The sequence below is a fragment of the Protopterus annectens genome, chromosome 9.part0 (assembly GCF_019279795.1).
Source record: "Protopterus annectens isolate FY-2018-M chromosome 9.part0, PAN1.0, whole genome shotgun sequence".
Taxonomy (NCBI): domain Eukaryota; kingdom Metazoa; phylum Chordata; order Ceratodontiformes; family Protopteridae; genus Protopterus; species Protopterus annectens.
In genome coordinates, this window is record NC_056743.1 from 1,806,227,874 (window position 1) to 1,806,251,024 (window position 23,151).

General features: G+C 44.2%; 1 protein-coding gene across 1 annotated transcript in view; it reads left to right on the forward strand.

Moving 5' to 3' along the window:
* The window catches only part of SHFL (shiftless antiviral inhibitor of ribosomal frameshifting), a 1,552,615-nt gene that overhangs the window by 240,615 nt on the left and 1,288,849 nt on the right, over positions 1–23,151 (forward strand). Inside the window, exon 2 of the mRNA XM_044084676.1 lies at positions 8,968–9,112. Within this exon, the coding sequence (XP_043940611.1) occupies positions 8,968–9,112 (145 nt within the window). The remainder of the gene's footprint in view (positions 1–8,967; positions 9,113–23,151) is intronic.

Below are 23,151 nucleotides of genomic sequence, written 5' to 3' on the forward strand. Positions count from 1 at the left end.
ATTTGGCATTGGTTCTGCAAGCTCTAACAGCTCACCCCTTTGAACCTGCATATTCATGTGATGTAAAATATCTCTCTTGGAAAACTTTGCTTCTGATTGCAATGACATCGGCCAGACGCTTGTCAGAACTTCAAGCCTTATGCATCAAACCTCCTTATCTTATCTTCCATAAGGATATAGGGCATCACTGAGAACTAATTCTTCCTTTTTACCAAAAGTGGTGTCAGAGCGGTCTCTCAACCAATCTGTTGACCTTCCAGTGTTCTTTCTTAACTACTCTAACAAGGGAGAGTATTGCCTGCACTCCTTGGATGTTCATAGGCAAATACGATGTTATCTGGACAGAACAAAATCTACCCGTAAATCAGACCAACTGTTTCTAGCTTTTTCTGGACCTAGACAAGGTCATCCTGTCTCAAAAGTTCCATTGGCTTCATGGTTGAGAAATTGTATTACCTATATCTGCAACAAAAATAATGTCACTTTGCCTCACAGAGTGAAAGCACATTCTACAAAGTTTATGTTAACTTCATCAGCTTTCCATGCTAAGGCTTCCCTCAATGATATTTGCTCAGCTGCAACTTGGGCCAAACCTCATACCTTTGTTCTTCATTACAAATTGGACTTGGCCTCCAGAGGTAGAGCTTCATTTAGCTCCATGGTGCTCAGGAATGTCCTTCCATGAATGCCACCCAGGGATACAGGTAGCTGGGGACTCTGTCTCCCATCAGTAAGGATGGAACGAAGATTAACAACATCAGATAAAGAAGTTTTCTTAACCATAACATTTCATCTTTGTTGTTCTTGGTTCATTCATTACTTCCCACCCTCCACCCCCCCCCTCCCGTCCGGAGGTTCCTGGTTGATCTCATATACTCCTTTATTGTAGGTTAGTTATGACCAGAGGTAGCCTCTACTTTTGTCTATCAACTTGCAAACTCGATTTGAGGTAACTGAGCAGAGCATTCTGGGTAGGACCTTGGCTCAATTGTTTTTGGCTGACGCAAGCTTGATATTTGGCCGGCTCTGTTCTGAGGATGGAACTGATGACCCATCAGTAATGAATGAATGAAGATCAGCAGCACAGATGGATTGTTATGGTAAGACATAACTTCTTTTTTCAGAAGTAGAGAAGCTTCTTTGAAATAGTCATCCAGGAGGTCCCACCAGACCAAAGAGGATCTAGATTTTACTCAAGGTTCTTTTTAGTACCAAAAAAAGCCTGGAGACCTAAGACCAATTTTGGATCTAAGTCAGTCAAATAAGTTGGTTCAAACCAAATTACGGATGGTTACAGTTCAGTCTATTCTCCCATTGTTGAAGAGAAGTGACTGGATGTGCTCAGCAGATCTTCAGGATGCATACTATTGCATCAAAGTGAACAGGCTTTCCAGGAAATATCTTCGTTTCTGACTGGGAGCCAGTCATTAACAGTTCTGAGCTCTGTTCTTTGGACTCACCACAGACCACCCCCCCTCAAGGTGTTTACCAAATGTATGGCAATAGTAGTAGCTCATCTATGACTCCAGGGATCACGGGATTTCTTTATCTGGATGACTGGCTCATAACCACCCGGCCAGGGAAAACCTCTTCCTTGGCAAGGACTCATTGATCTGCTTGTAGGAACAACTTAGAATTAGTATTACAGTAAACGATCAGAAGTCTCATCTGCAGCCTACTTAGTCTCTGGAGTTCATCAGAGTGCATTTAGTTATGACAGTTCTCATTGCAAGACACACACAGCCACAAATCTCGTTCCTTCATTTTCAAGGCCAGCAGGATCTCTCAATCAGGAAATCACCAGCCAAACTGATTCTCTGAGTTCAGCGTTCCATGATCACATTTATAACTTTGGTTCTGCTCCCCAGGTTTTACATGAAGGTGCTTCAGTGGATGTTAGCAGTACAGTGGTCAGTTATGCAACAACCAGTTTCATACCTGATCATTCAGACAAACATTTCCAGGGAGCAAATTGGTGGATAACTTCCCCTGTCCTTCACCAGGGATGTCCTTTCATTCTACCACCCCCCTCAAGCCACGGTGACCATGGATCCCTCACTACTAGGGTTGGGGGGGAATTATTTGAGGAGGACAGTCCAAGGCATGTGGTCTCAGCTGGAGTCCAATCTTCCCAGTTATATCTTGGTGATGACAGCAGTCCTCCTAGCATTGCAGGCCTTTCAGGACTCTTTCCTTGGATGTGGTTTCAGTTCAGTTAGACAGTATGGCTGTGGTGTGATACATCAGTAAACTGTGAGGAACCAGATCTTACTCCTTGTGTCAAGCGGCCATGATATCCTCTCACCTTTTCCTAGCAGCAATGCATATCTTGGGGATATCAAACATTCTTCTGGACAGGTTGAGCAGGTCCATCCTGCTCCCTCACGACTGGTCCCTAAACTCTCTAGTAGCAGAGCAGATATTCAGCCTCAGGGGCAGTCCTTGTTGCAATCTGTCTGCCTCTCCCCTAAACTTAAAATGCAACACGCTCTTCACACTGATCACCCATGAGGGGGAGTCACCCAGGTACACTCTGATGAACACTTGGCACCCAGGACTTCCTTACGCCTTCCCCTGTTCCCTTTCATTCCATAGATTCTCCAGAAAGTATTGGCTCTGTCATCCTTGTAACAACTCATTTGCCTAATCCGGTGTGGTTTCCCTTCCTGTGGCCTCATCTAGTTCACTCTACTTGGGAACTGGGCAAGGACCCAAATTTACTATCTCAACCCTAAGGCAAGCCTCACCTGAACATATAAGCACTCAAACTAGCAGCATATTTTCTCCAATTCTTATGATGTTTCGACAGTCCAGGCTTTCCCCTTCTGTTCTACACATTTCATTTTCCTCACGTAAACCCTCAACTAGCAAGATCTACAAGAGCAAATGAAAGAAATTTTCTATTTGGGCCTCAGAAAGACATAATACGTTCAATCCCTCATTAGGCATTAGGTTAGATTTCCTTGCTAACCTTTTCGAAGGTGGAGCTAAGTTATTCTACTATCAAAGTACAATTATCTGCTATTTCTTTTCAGTGATGAAGGCCATTATCCTTTAGCCTCTTAGATTATCTGAGGCCTTTCCTTGAGGTACTTTTCTTTTATGTCCTCCACTCAGAGATCCAGTTTCCCAGTACACCCTCCATTTGAACTGGCTGCCAAAACCTTCTTAAAGTTCCTCTCCTAGAAGATATTATTCTTGGTAGCTATGTCTGCCAGAAGGATTTTGGAATTACCTGTACTTTGATCAACCCCCCATTTGCTTTTCACAAAAACAAAGTAAAGGATAAATCCTTCCTTTCTTCCAAGAGTGGCTTCTGAATATTCCATGAATCAGGCCATAAATTTGCTGTAGGCTTTCCAAATTTCTCAAAATTGAATATACTTTGCATTTGTTAGATGTTCATTGCCAGCTACATTTTTACTTGTACTGCAGTAAATCCTTCGGGAAGTGTGATAAACTTTTCCTTTCCTTTTCAAAACCTAAGTTGGGGCAAGCAGTATCCAAAGTCTCCATGTACAGATGGCTGGCTCAGTGCATTTCCTTTGTTTACCAAGAGAAGCGGTTACCTCTCCCTTCAAAACCTAAAGCTCATTCATCCAGATCTGTGCTCTCATCTGCAGCCTTTTTCTCTAGTGTCCCCATCGATTTCGGCTATAGCTACCTGGTCAAATGTTCACACCTTCATAAGTTAGATAACCAATCCAGATCCAGAGCTTCTTTTGGTTCAGCTGTGCTGAGGAATATCCTTCCATGAAACCTCCCAAGAGTTTAAGAAGGTGGGGACTGTGTCCCACGTGTAGAGGAATTGACAGAAAAGACAACGGATACGAAAATGATGTACAGACCATACCATTAGCTCTGTGTTTTTGTATTACGTCTTTTCATCTACTACCCTCCCTTCTGTATCTCATTCCCGGAAATATTACTCCAATACATAGCCTTTCTAAACGCACACCACCAACACCCACATATGTGGAGGCCCTTAACTGTAACCTGCCCAAGCAACAAGGACCTCTGAAGCTGAAACGCAAACAAACACCAGTCACAACCAAAGTGTCACATAGCTCACAACACCGGTGTGCCACCCAGCAACAGCCCCTAAGGCAAGACAGCGTACCTAACACTTTAGTCATAGGTGACTCTATAGTCCGGCACACTGATGTCCCACTCACCAGTTTAAACAAGGAGCAAATTACAGTCGGCTGCCTGTCGGGTGCCAAGATCCACCACATAATGCATGCACTCAAGTCACTTCACAACAAGTACAAATATGAGACTGTCATTGACTGTCATTGTCCATGTTGGAGTGAATGACTTGAGACATACCTCCCTGGACTACAGGAAAAGAGACATGGAAGAGCTCTCGGATCATGTGGCCCAGGCAGGTATGACCCTAGCCCTGAGTAGCATCCTGACTTCACCCAGAATGATACCACAATATAAGGATAAAATGATTGACTTCAACAATTGGCTAAGCTTCTGGTGTCATTCAAAGGGGATTCAGTATCTGTCTGCCTGGGACGACATGATCGACAGACCACGATGCTTTGCCAGAGATGGTCTGCACCTGTCACCCCTGGGATTCAGGTTACTGGCTAAGGCTCTTGCCACCCCTATAGTGCTTTTTTTAGGCAAAGTTCAAAGGACAAAACCACCACCGTAACAGGTACAAGCATGCATGCAAAATCTGAAGGTAATGCTACTCAATGCTAGAAGTCTAAACCTCAAAATGCACTTTCTCGAGGCACTCCTAAAAATGGAGAACATTGATATCTGTGCAGTAACTGAGACCTGGTTCAAGGCTCCAGAGAGCACCCCTGCAATACCAGGCTTCAACTCTTACCACACTTTTCGGTCACCGAACCAGGACCAAAACACTAAAGGTGGAGAAGTGTCCATATTCACACCACCAGGCTAGTTGCCCAACACAATGCGTCTGAAATTCTCCAGGTGCAACTATCACTAGGTAAGACTGCAATCCAAGTTGTAGCTTGCTACAGATCCCCCACCATGCCCTAAGATTCTCACTACACCTTTCTAAACATACTGGAACACATTAAGATAGAACCTAACACCCTAATACTGGGTGATTTTAACTACCCTGCCATTAACTGGGAAAACTACTCATGTACCAACACCTTTGCTTAACGGTTCTTGGAATTCATAAATTCCAATACCCTGGATCAACTAAGCCATAGTCCCACCAGGGCCTCCAATATCCTAGACCTGGTCATTACCAACATGGGAAATTGATGCTCCACACCTATGGTCACCCCCTGGTTAGTCAGGTCTGATCATAAGCTAATCACCCTTAACATCCACATCCCACCCCCACCCCCCCAGTAAGGAAACCTCCATGAAAAACTTCTCCAAAGCCAACTTCATGCTACTCAAGTCAGAAGTGACAAACTTCGACACCCATGCAGACGGGAACTGAAAGTTTGACTGCTGAATCCTACACTAAGGCACTGTACGAGCACATCCACTCATGCATGAATCGTGCCATCCCAAATAGAACCACGATGCTCTCCTCCAAAAAAAGGAAGCCAGTCTGGTGGTCTCCGCCATAAAAAACTTTACAACAAAAGGAAGAAACTGTTGCAGAAAAGAGGAAAATCCCAGGATGCAAAAAACTCCCTTACCAGCTTCAGTAAAAAACTGAGATCCCTCATAAAATCCTCCAAAGCTAGTTACAAAAATAAAATTGCCAAAGATTCCAAAGACAACCACAAGGCATTCTATAACTATGTCAAGAATCTAAATGGCAATGCTCAGATCTGCTCTGAGCTAAAACAGAATGGCATTAAATATACTGATCCCAAGGATATTGCAATATCTTGGCAGATCGATTCAGTGCCAACTTCACCCCCCTCTCCGTACCGGAAGATTGCCAAATTCCGGTAATAACAGCCACACAGGTAAAAAAACGCACTCCCCAAAACTAAGAATACAGCATCCATGGGACCAGATGACATCCCGGACTTTGTACTACATGAACTACAATATGAACTGGCACCTCACCTAAGTGTCATGTTTAATCATAGCCTCACCTCGGGTGTCGTGCCCACTGAGTGGTGCAGAGCTACAGTTATCCCACTCGACAAGGGGGGATCCACTTTGGATCCTGGAAACTACCGTCCCATCAGTCTGACGAGCCATATCTGCAAGGCCATGGAGCGTATTATCATGGAACTTATAAACAAAGACATTGGCAACCTTCAAACACTGGACCCCACCCAGTTTGGGTTTGTGAAGGGCCGATCTTGTCTCCTGAACCTGGTTGACTTCTTCGAATCAGTCTCCAGAGCCATGGACAAGGGTAAGGTGGTCCATACAGCCTATCTAGACCTCGCCAAGGCCCTTGACACCATCCCCCACTCTGGAATCATAGATAAACTTACTAGGCTGGGCATTAATCCCTATATAACCCAATGGGTTGCCAACTGGCTTACTGACAGAACCCACACTGTAAAAGTAGCCGACTCCAAATCCAGCTCCAGACAAGTGGAGTACCTCAGGGTTCAGTCCTGGGACCACTCTTGTTTGGCATCTACTTCTCGGAAGTACAGGCCAACACTAAGTGACTCTGGCTAACAAATTTCGCAGATGACTGCAAACTGGGAGCCATTATTGAATCCCCAAATGATGTGGATACTCTACAAAAGGGCCTTACAGAAACAGATGCTTGGTGCCAGAGCCATGGGCTCAAGCTCAATGCCAAGAAATGTATAGTTATCCCCTGTGGGAAAAAACATTTACCCGTGAATTACCACATAGGTGGCAGTACACTAAACACCGAAAGTGTGGTAAGAGACTTGGGGGATACAGGTGGACAGTGGTCTCACCTTCGATAGCCACATTGCCACAACAGTCAGGAAATCCTTCTATGTGGCACACCTCATCAGTAAGGGCTTTTCATCCAGAAAAAAGGAGGTCATTGTCCCACTGTACTCATCCCTCATTAGACCCATTATAGAATACAACGCCCCATTTGGTATGTACCTCTCAAGACATCTGTAACAACCGGAAAGGCCGCAGAAATACCTCACTAAAAGAATCACATGCCTAAAGCAGATTCCCTATGCTGACCACCTTAAAAAACTCCAGCTATACTCTGTCGCATATTGTCTACTCAGAGGTGATCTCTGCTTAACATACAAGGTCATGTCAAACCCAGAGCTGTTGGACATGCTACACTTAAAGAAATCCCAATCCCTCAGAGCCACACGCTCCAGGGATCTAAACCTTGTCATCACAATAAACAAAAACATGCTGGAGGGATAGGTTCCTGACCCAGAGACTCCCCAGACTCTGGAATAGACTGCCCATACATGTCAAGCAGAGTGCCTATTTGGCCCTCTTCAAAAGGAACCTTGACGATTGGATGGGAGAAAGGAAATTCACCTCTGGGATCACATCAGTCTCCCTGCTAGACAGGGGTCCAGGGAAGTAAACAGTGTGGGAAGAAATAGCCAGGGAATTGTTATAGCTAGGCTTGTATAGGCCCTAGGGCTGATAGCCTAGTACCAACCTATGAACCTCTGCAGTACCTTTACTTGGATGGATCTAACTGACTTGGCTTTGGCTCCTGAAGGTTTCGCAGGTCTCTCCACAGTGCCTTATCAACTGTTTTTTGTTGGTCATACATTTATAAATGCTGTCAAGCTATTATAAGGGGCAAACCTGATCTGAGGTTGTATCTTCTGTGCATGAGGATTATGGGTAGGGGGAGGATTCTGAGCACCATATTCAAAGCTTTGAAACGGTTGAATATGGATCTGATGTCTGATCTAAGACCCATTTGTAGAGGAATGGGTAGAATGCGACAACACGGATCTAATGGTATTGTGGGTACATAATTTTCAATTTGCTTATCCCTAATTTCCTTGAAGGGCAAGAGGCTATATGTTGAAATACTGAAAGTATGCAGAGCCTTCTTAAGAAGCTTCTTTGTGTTGAGACCACCCATCAGAGACAGTGTCCCTTCACAAAATCTTTCACTGTAAAGAATCTTTTACTTTGACTCAGCTCACTCAGCTGACCTGAAGTTTCTTTCTTGGAAAACATTATTTTTCTCTCCATCACAGAGAATTTTCCACATATGTATTTTTCTTGTGTATCATTTTTATTTCTTCCCTCTGGCTTTGTCCACTGCTTACCATATCCATGCCATACCTTTGTCATGCAGATAGCACTGTATTTCTTATTTGCTTGACAGAAAGAAAGACTACAGGTCATCAGAGAACCTTCCTAACAGATTCATAGGTACTTGCTCTAGGCTATTAATCTGTGAGGATCTTAAGAAGCTTAGTCTTACATTCCCATAGTAGTTTTGTTGCTGGCATGTTTTGCACATGAGTAACGCAGATGCGTGCAAAACAAGGATATGTTGACTGGTAGGCTGTCTTTGTGTTTGAAGTGACAGGTGTAGCAGGCCTTCTCCTAAAAATAAATTAATCTGCTTAGAGTCCCATGGCTTTGTTTGATACTTTTATCCTGCAGAATCATTCTAAGACTCCACCACTGACTATCAGTGACGATTCAAATTTTATCTTAATGGATCATGCAGCCAGATAATTCTGAATTAATGTACCACAGTTATGGGAGTACTTGGTATATAATGATGCATCTTTAAGACTATTGTCAAGGTACAAGAAAATCTTTCCCTGTTTTTCTGTTTTCGAATAAGCCCTTCCCTGTGGTGCTTATGGCACTTTCACCAGTGTCCTGACATTTGCTTCTCCTGGGCAGTATGGTTTGAAGCATGGAAGACATTGGAGGAGATCTCTGTATCCTGTTAAGAGAGACTGGAGACAGTCCATGAGTTAGAGTTTGAAATGCTTGATTTACTGAGTTTCCCTACCATCTGAGGTTACATGTCCTGATGGTACCTGCAGCTTGAATGCAGTCTTTAAAATGCATTGTTGTGGTATTTGGATAACAGCTATGTCTCTGTTTTCACAGCTTGAGAAGAGTGTACGCCGATTAATGGAGAAATTCCACCTCAGAGCTGTCACTGTAGAGTTGGCAACAGTGCTTATGAGACGATTTGCAAATAATCATGACCTGGTCACCAGGTACATAATTCTGTTCAAGGATCAGATTCAAGGTAAGTATAAAAAATTATGCAGTAACAACTCAAGGTGACTTATCTGTTGTAATCAGTAAGATACTCTTTAACAGTTTTGTTATCTTTTGTAGTATTGTGCAGTACAGAAGTAGTCACTATAGGTAGTGAAAGAGACTGGATTTAAGAGGAGGAGGACTGAGCCTCTTAGTGTATGTGTCACTGGTGTGAAGACTGCTACTGTACTCCAGTCCAGCCATATTCATGGACATGCTTAGTGATGTAGTGGGAGAGTTTATGGCCTGACAAGATGCTAACAGTACCAGGGTATTTTAGCACTGCTTGAACAGTAGTAGTAATGTCATCAACACTTGCAGTGTTCATCACATTGATTACTGCTGCAGTAGCTTTAGCTATTTGAGTTGTATCCTGCCAAGGATCTAACAGTCGGACAACTTCCAAAGACTTAGGGCACCTTCCACACACCCATACTGTGTCAGGCAGCTTGAGTTGAGCTGACTAAAAAAAAACAAGTATGGGGAGAAGCTGTTAAGAACTTTACTGACACCGAAGAGTACACTCCTATGATGATTTTGAGGATCGACGGTCAGCTTGTGCTGCTCCTTTCCTGGGCAGATAAATTCCCTTTGAGAAAAACATTAATTTTCTTATTTATCTTGCTGTTTTGTCATTTTTCCCTGTCAAGAAAGTTATTTTAAAGTTAGTAGTTTTTTAATAGACTGTCATGAGACTGTAATGTACTTTAAATTAAACACTCATTTTTCCTGTCCATTTACAAGTTGTGTAAAGTAGCCAGAAACATTTTTTTTTCTGTGGAGAAATTGTTTATTTTACTTTTGTGGAGCTGGAGTACTGTTTAAGTGCTTTTTTACTGTTTTTCTATCAGCAGAGTAACTTTTTAGACTGGAAGTGTTTACTGCATTTGCTGAGCGTTTTCCCCAGGAAAGAGGCAGCAGTTTCAGCTTGACCATGGAACAGGCTACTGGTCCCACAGTCGGCCCTTCTTCCAGCAAAAAAAAAAAAAAACAGTTAAGCAAACAGCCTTTGCTACCATGGCAAGATAGAATTTCGTCTCAGCTGCAGATGATATGGCCATTTGTTATCTCAGACCACTCATCTTTAGCCCCGGATCTCTCTCAGGTGTAGCACCTGCAGCCACTGTGGACTGGGGGTTAGCCATGTGCTGTGAAGCTCCTGGGGCCCTTTCAATGGGCAAAGGAAGTCTGTCTTGGGAGAGGTAGCAGAGAAGGTTTCCATGTTGTGTTAGAATGCTGTACCTATCCCTGGGAAAGCTGCTGCTGCCATTAGTAACTTGGTTGGCTCCATTTTTTTCTGTCGAAAAGAAACAGGAAACCAAGTTTTGTATATACCCTCCCTCAAATTTCTTTGGCTAGAAGCAGTTTAGTGGGTCTGGCTTAGGGTTTAGTTCAGGCTATTGATCCTCCTTGTAAAGTAGTTTCTGGAAAAAGAGAGGCAGACCTCTTTTCCTGTAGAGATTCAAGATTCTGATTCTGAACAGGAAGATACAGGGATTTTTCCTTCAGTTTTTGAATTGGACCCTGAGGAAAGCCGAGTTTCTGATTCTCCCTATGGGGGGTTCTCATTCTCTAAGACTACTCCTAGAATGTGTCAGTGTTTTCAATGGGATAACACTGAGGTTTATCTGCCCATTAGAATATACTATGACTTGTTACAGAAAGATTTTCCAGATCCTACGTCCATTCCTCCTGTTTCAGCTGCTTCAGAGGATGTGTGTCTTACTGCCTGCAATTTTCTTGATCACCAACTGTCCTTAAAAAAGGCAGATAGAATGTATAACTTTCCTCAGTCTTTAATTTTTATATACTATTTCCAAGCCTGACCCAGCAGCTGTAGTTGATCCCACTGCTGCTAAGCACTTAGATAATTCCAGTCCTACTCATTCTGATAAGGGTGTGAAAACCATTTATAGGCATGGAGAAAAATGTATATTTCTACAGCTTTCATTTTCAAAATTTTGAATTTTTCAGGCTTATATGCTACAGTTTGTTCTGACAAGTTGTGAAAGTATGAGGAATGTTTCTTCTGCAGTTTCTTCTTGTGAGGAACAATGTTTTAAGAAACTTAATTTCTTCTATTGCACAGGTCACTACTCGTTTACAGATTATGTGCATTGTTCTGTTGATGCTTCTTCAAGGGCTTTGGCCACTGTTACTGCTTTGAGGAGGTTTGCATTATTGCATTCTTAGAACCTCACAGATGATAAAATGAGATTTTTAAATTCACCCTTTGATAGAGATTGTTTGGCTCTTCTGTTGCAGAGGTGATTAAAAAAGTGTGATGAAAAGGGCAAGGTGGTCCAGGGAATCTCCAAGATTTTTCAACCTGCCTTTTCCAAATTCAAGGGATTTTTTTTTCCTCCTCATCCAGTTTTGGCAAAAACTAGAAGCAGTAGTCTCAACAAAATACAGGTAAACAGACATTTAAGAAGAAATGGCAAGGGGCCTCCTAAAAGAAGTCTCCAACCTCCCAAAAACATGGACAGTCCAACAAGTCTGACTACTATTCAAGAGACCTTGTGATGCCCTCTCATCCTGTCCTCTTTTTTTTTTTTCCTTCCAGAAAGTCTGACTCTCCATTTTTCTGTTTAGCAACAAATAGTTTCAGACAAATGAGCTCTGAAAATCATTCATCAAGGTTTCAGATGGCAGTAGGAGTAAATTCCTTCTTTCCTGGAGGGTTATTCCTAGTCTTCCACATCAGACTCTGTGGTTTTCAGTAGTTCTTCATCACATGCTGTCCCAAGGAGTGATAGAACTAGTTTCTGCTTCCGAGGTGTGGAAGGATCTTCCTAGTGCCAAAGAAAGAATATGCTTAGAGACCAGTTCTGAATTTTATTTCTTATACATTTTTGTGATCGTGCCTAAATTCGTAATGATGCTACTTTCCAACCTGCTGTGTCTTATTCCTCTTAAGTGTCCTGGTAACACTAGATTTAAAAGATGCTTATCACATCCATATTCATGCAGACTTTAGATATTTCATACGGTTTTGTGTGTATGGATCACATTATCAGTTTTCTGCCTTACCCTTTGGACTATCCACTGCACCAAGATTGTTTGCAAAGTGTTTAGGTCCGGTTATAGCTCATTCCATGGTACAGGGTATCCACATTTTTCCATACTTAGATGAGCTGTGTATCTTTGCAGAGTTTTTTTTTTTTTTCCAAAGTGTCATGAATTCTTTCTCTACTCCTGCACCCACTGCTGTTCATATTGGTGGTGGACTGCATTAGCAGACTGTCCAGAGGGGCCAGATTAATAAAGTTGCTGTATGCAGACGATGTGGCATTACATGCAGATTCTATACAAGAACTTCAGTGAAGGATAGGGGAATGGAATGAAAAACTGAAGAGACATGGGATGAAATTGCGTACAGATAAGACAGTTGTAATGGCAGCAAATGGGAAAAATCAGAAGTTGAGGATTGAAATGGAAAGGAAAATAGTGGAACAGGTTAACAGCTCCAGATATATTGGGGGGGGGGGGGGTTGAGGAGAAGGGGAGTCGGATTGAGGAGGTCCGAACTAGATGGGTTGTAGCCAACTGACACTGTGTCAGGTTTAGTGTATAATGGAAGCCAGAGTAGCTCTAATTGCAGAAAAGGTCCAATAGAACAGATTATGGTGGTATGGAAACATGCAGAAAAGCAGAGGATAATCTGGTGAAGAAAGTTTGGAATATATAGAAAGAAGGCAAAAGGAAGCAAAGGTATCTAGCAAAGAGGTGGATGGATTGTGTGAGAGAATACATGTGACAGTCGAGCTTGAGTGTTGAAGAAGGTAGGAGAGAAGCATTGATTAGAGGGAGCTGGCAACAGTTGATACAACATCCTGACCACATGTAGAAAATGGGGAAAAAAGAGGTTGATGATGATGATTTTGAAGTTGTGGAGACTCCTTTCTGGTCCAAGTAACTGTTTTTACCGACTTTTGGAAATGGCCAGGGACAGATAGCACAAGCTTCCTCACAGACTAGATCTACTGTCACAAGAATAAGGTTTTTTGATACAACCGGACATCATTCAGCTTCAGTTGACTGCCTAAATGATGGGGTTTAATTCCTTTTAGGCACCTGTTTACTGATTATGTAAAGCAATTACTAATGGAGACAAGAAAGCCTGCTGCTAGAAAATTGTAAATTAGTAAATGAAAAATGTTTTCTGGTTCGTCCCACCAGCATAACCACCACCCATTCAGGCTAGTTGTTATTTTGTTTTACAATATTTGCGAGCTACTACCCTGTGGCCTTTCTTATTGCTCTGCCATGGTTTATTTATTGGCCATTTTAACATGGCTGTCCATGGAGCCTCTTTCAATGAATTCTCATATCAGATTGTTTTTGAAAGGGATTTTGCATAACAAGCCTCCACGTAAACTTGATGACTCGTTCTTATGATCTTAATTTTTTTTTTTAGAGACGCTAACATTTCCTCCCATCTGAACCAGCTAACCTGGCCAACATGAGTCTGTTGACATGGAAAACAGTTTTACTGATTGCACTGACCTCTGTAAGAGTCTCTGAGTTGCAAGCTCTTATGATGAGTCATCCCTGTCTCATCTTCCACAGCAGCAGGGTTTCTTTGAGACCTTATCTCTTTTTAACTAAAGTGGTATCTGAATTTACTTTAAACTAAACTGTCCATCTCCCCTTTCTCTTTCCTGTACCTAAAACGAGGGAGAAAGGATACTTCATACGTTGGATATCAACAGACAACTCCAGTACTGTCTTGATAGAACTAAATCTTTCAGATCTTAGGATCAGTTATTCACTTCTTGTAGAGGTAAAGAGGAGGAGGGCAACCTGTGTCAAAGCAGACTATTCCCAAATGGTTGTCTGAGGCTGTTACCTTGTAGAGGTAAAGAGGAGGAGGGCAACCTGTGTCAGAACAAACTATTCCCAAATGGTTGTCTAAGGCTGTTACCTTTTGATATACTTACCTTAGTAAAACTATTCCAGGTAGGGTCAAGGCCAGTTACACCAGGACCTTGGCCTCGGCTATGGCTTTTTGGCAATGGTCGGATTCTAGATGTATTCTAGAAGCTACTAATTGGTCCTCTGTGCATACTTTTATAGAGCATTATAATCTTGATTTCTTCTCTAGGTCTAGTTCAGGCTTTGCAAACACCATTGTTCAAGGGCTCTTGGACTCCTCCTCTTGCACGTCTGAAATGTACAAAGCTAGGGTAATCTACCCATGTAGCTAAGGCTACTGTAGCACCGCTCCAATATGATGAACGTAGTACAGTTTTGTAATTAAAAGTTACCATTAACAGTAATTGTTCGAATGGTCACTGTTGCAGTAGCCCCTGTTTCCACACATCTGTTTTTTTGTGTGCTTTTTATGCCAGGGTGTTGATCATTTTTCTTTTGTTCCTAGCATTGTCCTTTCAGGGCTGTGCCTCCCTCTCTCTATTGCCAGGGGTGGAGAGGACAGACCTCAATCTTATAGGAAACAGGCTCAATGACCCCCCCTGCATGGCTCCAGGAACCTCTCTCCTGGAAGCCCCTCTAGGAGGAAACCTCTCTCTTTTTCACCGAAATTGGACTTACATAACCCAAGACAAGTGGGTTCTGGATGTAGTTTCAAGAGGTTACAAATTCCACTTTCATACCTTGCCAAGACCAAACGGATGGCCAGATCTACCAAAACACCAATGGGCAGAGGCATTAAACCAGGTGGGATCCCTCATGGCTATGAGGGCCATAGAACTGGTTCCACAATCAGAGACACTGGGCAAGGCTTTTACTCAAGACTCTTTCTAGTTCCCAGAAAACAAAATTCTTGGAGACCCATCCTGGATCTGTCAGTCTTAAATACTTTCCTGGAGATACCAAAGTTCAAGATGCTTACTCTGCAGCAGCTCCTGCCAGTGTTGAGCAAAAATGCATGGATGGTGACATAGGAATGTGTAGGTAAGCCTCCTTTAAATCCAATAAGACAGGAGTGCAGAAGATACCTCAGGTTCAAGGCAGGCTCAAAACATTACCAATTCTCTGCGCTGCCCTTTGGCTTGTCTACTGCGCCCAGGGTCTTCACCAAGTGCCTGGCACCAGTAGTAGCTTACTGCAGACTCAAGGGAATTCAAATTTACCCTTATCTGGACGACTGCCTTATTCAAGCAGACAGCAAGGATGTCTTACTCCAGCACCTGGAATTTGTTCAAAATCTACTCAAGTACCTGGGATTCACTGTGAACATAAAAAAGTCAAATTTGACACCCACACAACAGATAACTTTTCTGCGTGCTCTTTTAAATGCAACAACCCAGATGGCATTCCTGATATCCGAAAAACAACTTCAGCTGGCTTCAACTTTCAAAACCCTGGCATTAATGTCTCATCTAACTGCAAGGAAATTCCTGCAGGCTTTGGGTTACATGGCCTCCTGCATCCTTCTCATACCATATGCAAGACTGCATATGAGAAAGATACAATGGTACCTAAAAAGCGTATGGTCCCAGCATTGTCACAGTCTAGACACACAGATTGCTGTCTTGCCTTGCCTGCAAAAGGAATTCCATTGGTGGGCCATGGCATGTCTTCAAAACAAAGGGAAAGCCTTCAGTCTGCCTCCAGCCTACCAAGTGTTAACCACGGACGCCTCGGATTACGCATGGGGAGCCCACTTGCAGGGGAAAGGCCTGCAAGGTTTTTGGACAGAGGATCAGAAGCACCTACATATCAATTTAAAGGAGATGTTAGCTGTGCAGAATGCCCCCTTGGCTTTCAGGGATCTTCTACAGCCAGGGCAACTACTGATACGGACAGACAACGCCACAGTTATGTGGTACATAAACAAGCAAGGGGGTTCACACTCCTACCCCCTTTGCAGACTATCCATGACTCTATGGAACACAGCACTAGCTTGCAAAGTGTACCTACAAGCTCAGTTCCTGCCAGGGAAACAAAATATTCTGGCAGACAGCCTGAGCAGGTACCTGTCAGACCCACACGAATGGATGCTAGACACCCAAATATTCAAGATGATTACAGAAGCCTGGGGCTGCCCGGGAACTACCAGTTACAGACTTTTTGCACAAGGACATATCACAAACTAGCATGGAAAGTGGATGCTCTCTCATTCAGTTGGAGGAACCTCTCGGGGTATGCCTTTCCTCCTCTACCTCTTCTTCCACGGGTGTTATTAAAGATAAAACAGGACAAACCCAAGATGATTTTACTGGCTCCAAATTGGCCTCGACAATTTTGGTACAAAACACTGATGAATCTATTCCAGGAGCCTCCTTGGATTCTACCTCAGATTCCAAATCTTTTGTCCAAACACCAGGGCCAGGTTCTGCACTCTCATATCAAAACTCGCAGCCTGGCGTATTCAGGGTCTATGATTAATCCTACCCTTTCCAAACAGGTCCTGGATGTCATCTTAGAAGCCAGACGGCCTAGCACTAGAAAATCTTATGAAGGTAAATGGAAGAGATTTTGCACCTGGATGCATACTCAGGATTCAGATCCTCTCATTCCTAATATTCCATTGATTTTACATTACCTGACAGACATGTTACATAAGGGTTTATCCTTTTCCTCCATAAAAATACATGCCTCCGCTATCTCTGCACATTACAATGCAGATCCTCTAATTTTTTCACATCCACTTCTGAAACAATATCTCAGAGGATCAAAGAATTTAAGCCCCCCTAGGACACCACCCATACCTGCCTGGGACCTCAACTATGTTCTGGAAAAACTTACTCTGCCTCCTTTTGAGCCTGCTGCCACATCTGATATAAAGTATTTATCATGGAAGACCGCTAACCTACTGGCTTTGACTTCAGCCAGGAGAGTCTCGGAGTTACAAGCACTCATGGCTGTGGAACCTTACATTATTTTTCATCAAGACAGGGTTTATTTAAGGACTAACCCTACTTTCAAGCCTAAAGTGGTTTCTAAAGTGGCTTTAAACCAAACTATTCACCTGCCAACTTTTTTCCCCAATCCACAAAATAAGGGGGAAGAGGATCTTGCATTCTTTGGACGTGCACAGGCAGCTTTGTTTTTACCTGGACAGAACCAAGGATATCAGAAAAACAGAACAACTGTTTGTTTCTTATGCAGCAAATTCCTAAGGCAAGGCTATTTCAAAACAGACCATTTCTAAATGGATTGCTCATGGAATCAGATTTTGTTACTCTCATCATGGAAAGCAAATCCCAGGAAAAATCAGGACTCTCTCCACCAGAGCTGCTGCTACTTCTGCTGCTTTTCTCAGGGGAGTACCTACCAAAGATATTTTGGAAGCTGCAACTTGGAGTTCAGTGCATACTTTCTCTAAGCACTATAATCTACCTCTTTATTCTAAGTCCAGGGCAGGCTTTGCTTCTGCAGTCTTGCAAGGCCTACTAGCCGCCCCTTCTACTCAGCCTCCACCCTTTATCTCAGCTTTGGGATTCAGCCCTACAGTGATGACTGCAGCAGTGAAACACGAACATAGTACAGTTGTGTACACTTACCATAAATGTAGATGTTAGTGTCTTCACTGTTGCAGTCTAGGTTACCCACCCCCCTGTCCCCTCTTATTCTCTCATTAGTGTGGTTCCCTGCTTCACCCTTCTTCTGAGGTGTATTTGCTACAGGGTATGGGGTTTGTTGTACCTTACTTTTAGGCTTTACTTTTGGGTACCTGACATCTGGGGCAAGAAAAACTGGAAAACATGGCGTCAGCTGGGAGCTTTGTACCCTTGGCGCTCTGACGTCAGGGAGGATGACTGAACAGCCGACGCCAGACCCAGACTTTGGCATTCTGGCCAACCGAGGGCTGCCTGCCAGCAGGAAGAACCCTACAGTGATGACTGCAACAGAGAAGACACTCTAACATCTACATTTATGGTAAGTGTACACAGCTGTACTTTCCAACTGCCTGACAGTTTAGAAGATGTCAGACTGTTGTAACTTTGGCAGGATGTAACCCATATAGCCAAGGTTACTGCAGTAGTGATCATTTGAAAAACTGCTGTATGATAAGTTTACTTACACAACTGTACTTTTCAGCTGATGAGAAGCCAAGGAAGCCACAGTGTGGGAGTCATTGAAAAATACATTCAACAGGAGTGTGTTGGTATGATCAAGCAGTCTTTCAGAGAGGACTGATTCTGTAAAGTGGTAATGTATTTTTCTGTTTATCCTACTGTTGCATGACTGAAGTAGGTATTTACCAAGTCCAGGGGTGTATAATGCCATGAGAGGTGTGGTGGTCTAATTACCCTATAGAAAATAACTTGTTTGCAGAAATTGGCTTTTCAGTAAGTTTTTCAGTGAATTGGGACTCACTGAAAGTTATATTGAAATAGATTACATTCCACTTCCTGGTTGCCTCCACAAGCAAAAGGCATCTACTTTCCCCAAAAATCAAATAGAGTAGAAGCTTATATTGGGTAAGTTATTGTTCAGACGTAAAACTGCTTGCTGTCTATGTGCCAAGAGGGAGAATGATGATACTAAGTGAAGCTGCAGTTATTTCTCTACTAGAATCCAGAAACAAGAAAAGCTGATACTTTTCTTATTGATCAGTTGAAACAGGAGGAGTTTTCTTACTGGAACTTTACTTGTCATGGTTATGTATGTTTTTTCAGTATTTTATCTTGTAAGCTTGCAAACATGATGAAAACTTTGGATCTGTAGGGATTTTTTGGTGTGGATGTACATGACATTTGTTGTTTTCATAAATAATCATGAAGATCACAGTCAGACATGCACCAAAATAAAATGCAAAGACTTTATGCACATTTTGTAATTTTCCAGTGGTGCTCCCTTCAGCACTCTTCCAAAGGGGTAAGTATAGAATTTACCAGACTTGTATGACTGTCATTAACTGTAGAGGAGTGCTGCATGGGGGGGTGGGATAGAAAACAGACAGTCACTAGGGCCTAGGATTTGCCGTCATCATCCTACTTCTTGCTTGAATGTAATTTTTGCTTGTGTGTATTTCTAAGCCTGCTTGTTGGTTGAAGCTGCTTAACATTTATTTTTTTTGTTGTGGTTATTCTTATCCTGCCCAGTTTTTGAATGCATTGCGTCGGTGGCTTTACCATGTGTGTGTGTGTGTGTGTGTGTGTGTGTGTTCTTTTTTTTTAATAAGCTAGAATGCTACTCTTATGTTTTTGTTTGTTTTATTTATTGTAACTTATGATGCTATGTAGTCCTATCTTGCCTACATTCTTACCAGTGGGTTCGACTTGGCCGACTTTTCTAGCTCAAAGTCTCTTATTGGCTGGGCTAAGCAGGTATCCCATGGTGCACTGCTCCATATCCCCAGATCTCGTGTAGCTCGGACGTGGTCTCGTGCTTGGCTTGGCTAAGTACCTTTTTTCTTGTCTTAAGAAAGTTTATTGTTCTGAAACAAAAAGCTATTTTCATAGCTATTGTCTTTAGTGTGGTTTAGCCTTGTGGTAGTGTGTGTTTTTGTGGTATCCCGATAACTGTTCCCTCGGGCTAGGCCCGTTTCAGTTAGAGGACCTAGTCCTTTCGTCCTGTCTGTTTGTCAAACCGTTTAAATTAGAGGTTTGATTTTCTGTTTCAGCCCTTGTAGTCTTTTTAGTTGGAGGTTTCTCGACATAGTTGGTCTCAGTGTGTCTCTCCAGAGAGTGTGTACTGTTTCAACTTTAACTGTTTCCTCTCAGACTTTCTCTTACATTGCTTTGTTGGTGTTTTTTGTGAATATGTCTAAAGATTCCAAAGAGCACAAACCTTCCGGTTTCAAAAAGTGTTCAAAATGTGGGTACAAAATGTCCATCACCGATGGGCATTCTTTTTGTGTCTATTGCCTGGGAGCCATTCATCTGCAGGAGTCCTGCAGCTTTTGCCATGCGTTCAGTCCCAGAGTGCTCCAAGAGAGAAAGAATAAGCTGATCCTAAAGGTACTCTTGAAACCCTCTTTCGAAGAGGCCGTAGATTCTTCTCCCAGTGCCACGTCTAAATCATCCAAGCCTAAAAAGAGATCTCCGGCTCCGTCAGCTTCATCGGAGCCTCCGTAGAAAGTTACAAAAATTGCATCGACCTCCTCGGTTCTACTGTCCTCAGGGCCGCAGGAGGTGTCAGTGTTGATGGAACCGGCGTCGGCTCCTGTTATATTGGAACCTCTTTGGAGCCGATCACCCAGTCTCAGACCAGTCTCTCCTGAGAGGAGATCTCGATCTCCCTCGATCTCCCTCCCTGTGCTCTAGGACCCTTTCGGATGTGGATGTTGATAGGGTGGTCCAGAGGCTCCTACAGTCACCGGTTTTGGCAAAATTATTTTTGGCTCTGGAGCCTGTCCCGACTCCGTCTTCGATAATTCCTCCTCCGAGCACGTCTGTCTTCGGAGCCGGAGTGTCCCACACCGCATGATGTTTCTATGTCGGCTCCAATGGCCCCCTTGGCTCCATCAGTACTGACATCAGCTCCGACCCCATCGACTCCGTCCTCTGGGTTCGGGACTCTGGATTCTTCGGTCGGGCCCGAGGGGGACATCTCGGGGCTTATTTCGATTCCAAGTCTTTCTCTCGGCACCTCGGCTCGGGGAACTCCGACCCCCGTCATGGCTTCGAGGGCTGGTCCCATCTCGGATTCGGAGGGGCCTGCCTTCGAGGCGATGCGGACCGCGCTGGCAAGATCATCAGCTACATCAGGTGGGTTGGTCACTCTGTCTCCCACCACTCCGGTGAGAGCCTCTGATCACTGCCTATCCATGGACAGCAGAGCACCAGGGCCTAGGGATACCCCCACGAGTGGTCCCCAAGTTTCTGAGGGCCCCTCACAGTTTGTGCCTGAGGAGCCCCATAGAAAGAAAACGTGCAAGAGGAAGCACATAGACTCCCAGGATGAGTCTCTTACCTCTGATACTGACCTCGAGGAATCGGAAGGGTCCCCTTAGTCATCCCCTGATGATGTTTCCTTCTCCAACATCCTGGAGATACTGAAACAGAGGTGACTGGCCGTCCAAAACCCCTTCCGAGGAGGAGTCAGTATTCCTTAAGGCTTTTGGTGCTCAGCCCTCCGCCTCCTGGGTATCTCCACCCTTCGATGAGCTCCTTGATATGATATGTCGAACAGTGTGGGAAAACCCTGATTCCTTGGAGCCCGGCGTCCCAACAAGTTTCTTTCCACCCACTCCCCTACCCCACCCCCAGGGCAATGAGTTTCTGTCTAAAGGAGTCCCAGTTGATGCCATGGTGGTGGCAGCGGCCACTCAGAAGGAAGTAGCGGAGTCCTCTTCCCCCGTCCATCCTCCTAACAAGGAGTCTAGTACCATGGACCTGTACGGGAAGCGTACCCTCTCATCAGCAACCTTTACCTTATGATCGCTGAATTACCTGTCTCACTTCACTCGGCTCCTGAGAGATCTCAAAGAATTAGGAGATACTCTTGCAGGTAACGTTCCTGAGGCAGTGGCCCAGACTGTTAACACTCAGGTCTCTACCCTCAATTCCATTGTCAACTCATCCATGTGGCTCATTTCGTATGCAGCCGAGGGAGCAAGTAGGGCAGCAAGCTCAGGGGGTCGCCCTTAGAAGGCAAGCCTGGCTGCGCCTGTGTCACTTTGCAGAGGCCTTCAAGTCTTCCTTCACTGACGCTCACTTTGATGGTTCTTCTTTGTTCGGGACCAAAGTGAAAGACACCCTCACCAGATGCGAGCAAGAGGGAAAGACCCTGTCTGCTGTAGGGGTCCGTTTTTCCCTTCCCTCTAGGCCTTACCCCAAGGCCCAGCAGGGGGGGGGGATGTGGTTCAAAAAATCACAGAGGTTTTTTCCTGCCGCAAAAGGTGAGCCCCCCCTCCAGAGGCAGAGGAGGGGGAGGTTACTCAGGGAGATGCCGCCCTAGAGGCAGAGAGGGCCCCCACAATTCGGGAGACCGCGATTTCCTTTCTTGTTCCTGAGGGAGTGCCCGGCTGTGCTTATCTGGAGCCAGTCAGGGGTAGAATTTCATTATATCCGGAAGCTTGGGAAAACATCACCCAGGACCGCTGGGTATTACAGATAATTTCCAGAGGTTATCTCATCCAGTTTACACCAGACCCCCCCTTCATTTAGAAGAATCTCAGATGTTCCACCCAGTCAAAGGGATCAAGCAGCCTCAGAGATTTCAAAGCTGCTAGGAAAAGGAGCCATCCAGCATGTCCCCTCAGACCAAATTGGATTAGGGACTTACTCAAGATTCTTTTTGGTGCCGAAAAGAACAGGGGACCTGAGACCCATATTAGATCTCAGCCAACTGAACAACTGTGTACAGAAGTCCAAGTTCCATATGGTCACACTACAATCGATTCTCCCATTGTTGGGAGAGGAGGTATGGATGTGCTCCATTGACCTCAAGGATGCTTACTACCATGTGAAAATGGACAGGGCATCCAGGAGTCACCTACGCTTCCGGCTGGGAGCCAGTCATTTCCAGTTTCGAGCCCTGCCCTTTGGTCTCACCACAGCCCCCAGGGTGTTCACCAAGTGTATGGCGGTGGTGATGGCTCACTTGAGACGTCAGGGATTCCAAGTGTTTCCGTATCTGTATGACTGGCTCCTTACCGCCCCCACCAGGCATCAACTAGTTCAAACCAGGGACACTACCATCACTCTGTCACCAGTTGGGTTTAACAATAAATTGGGAAAAATCTGCCTTATTACCCTTGCAGCGTGTCACCTTTATAGGAGCAGAATTAGACACCATTGGAATTTACCGCAGAAGAGGATCAGAGTCTTACAACAACAAATACACATGCTGATGCCCCTGAGGAAAGTGAAGGCAAGATGGGTTCTCCAACTCCTAGGAACCATGGCAGCAACTATCATGTTGGTTCCTCTAGCGAGATTGCACATGAGAATTCTCCAATGGCTCCTGTTTGTTCAATGGTCTCTCCAAAGCTTTCCACTTTCTCACCCCATTTCGCTCCCAGACAGATGCAAGCAGGACCTCGGTTGGTGGCTTTGCACCAACAACTTGAACGGGGGAAGGCCCTTTATTCCACCCATCCCGGTTGCCACGGTGACCACAGACGCCTCCCAGATGGGGTGGGGTGGGGGCATTATCTTGGCA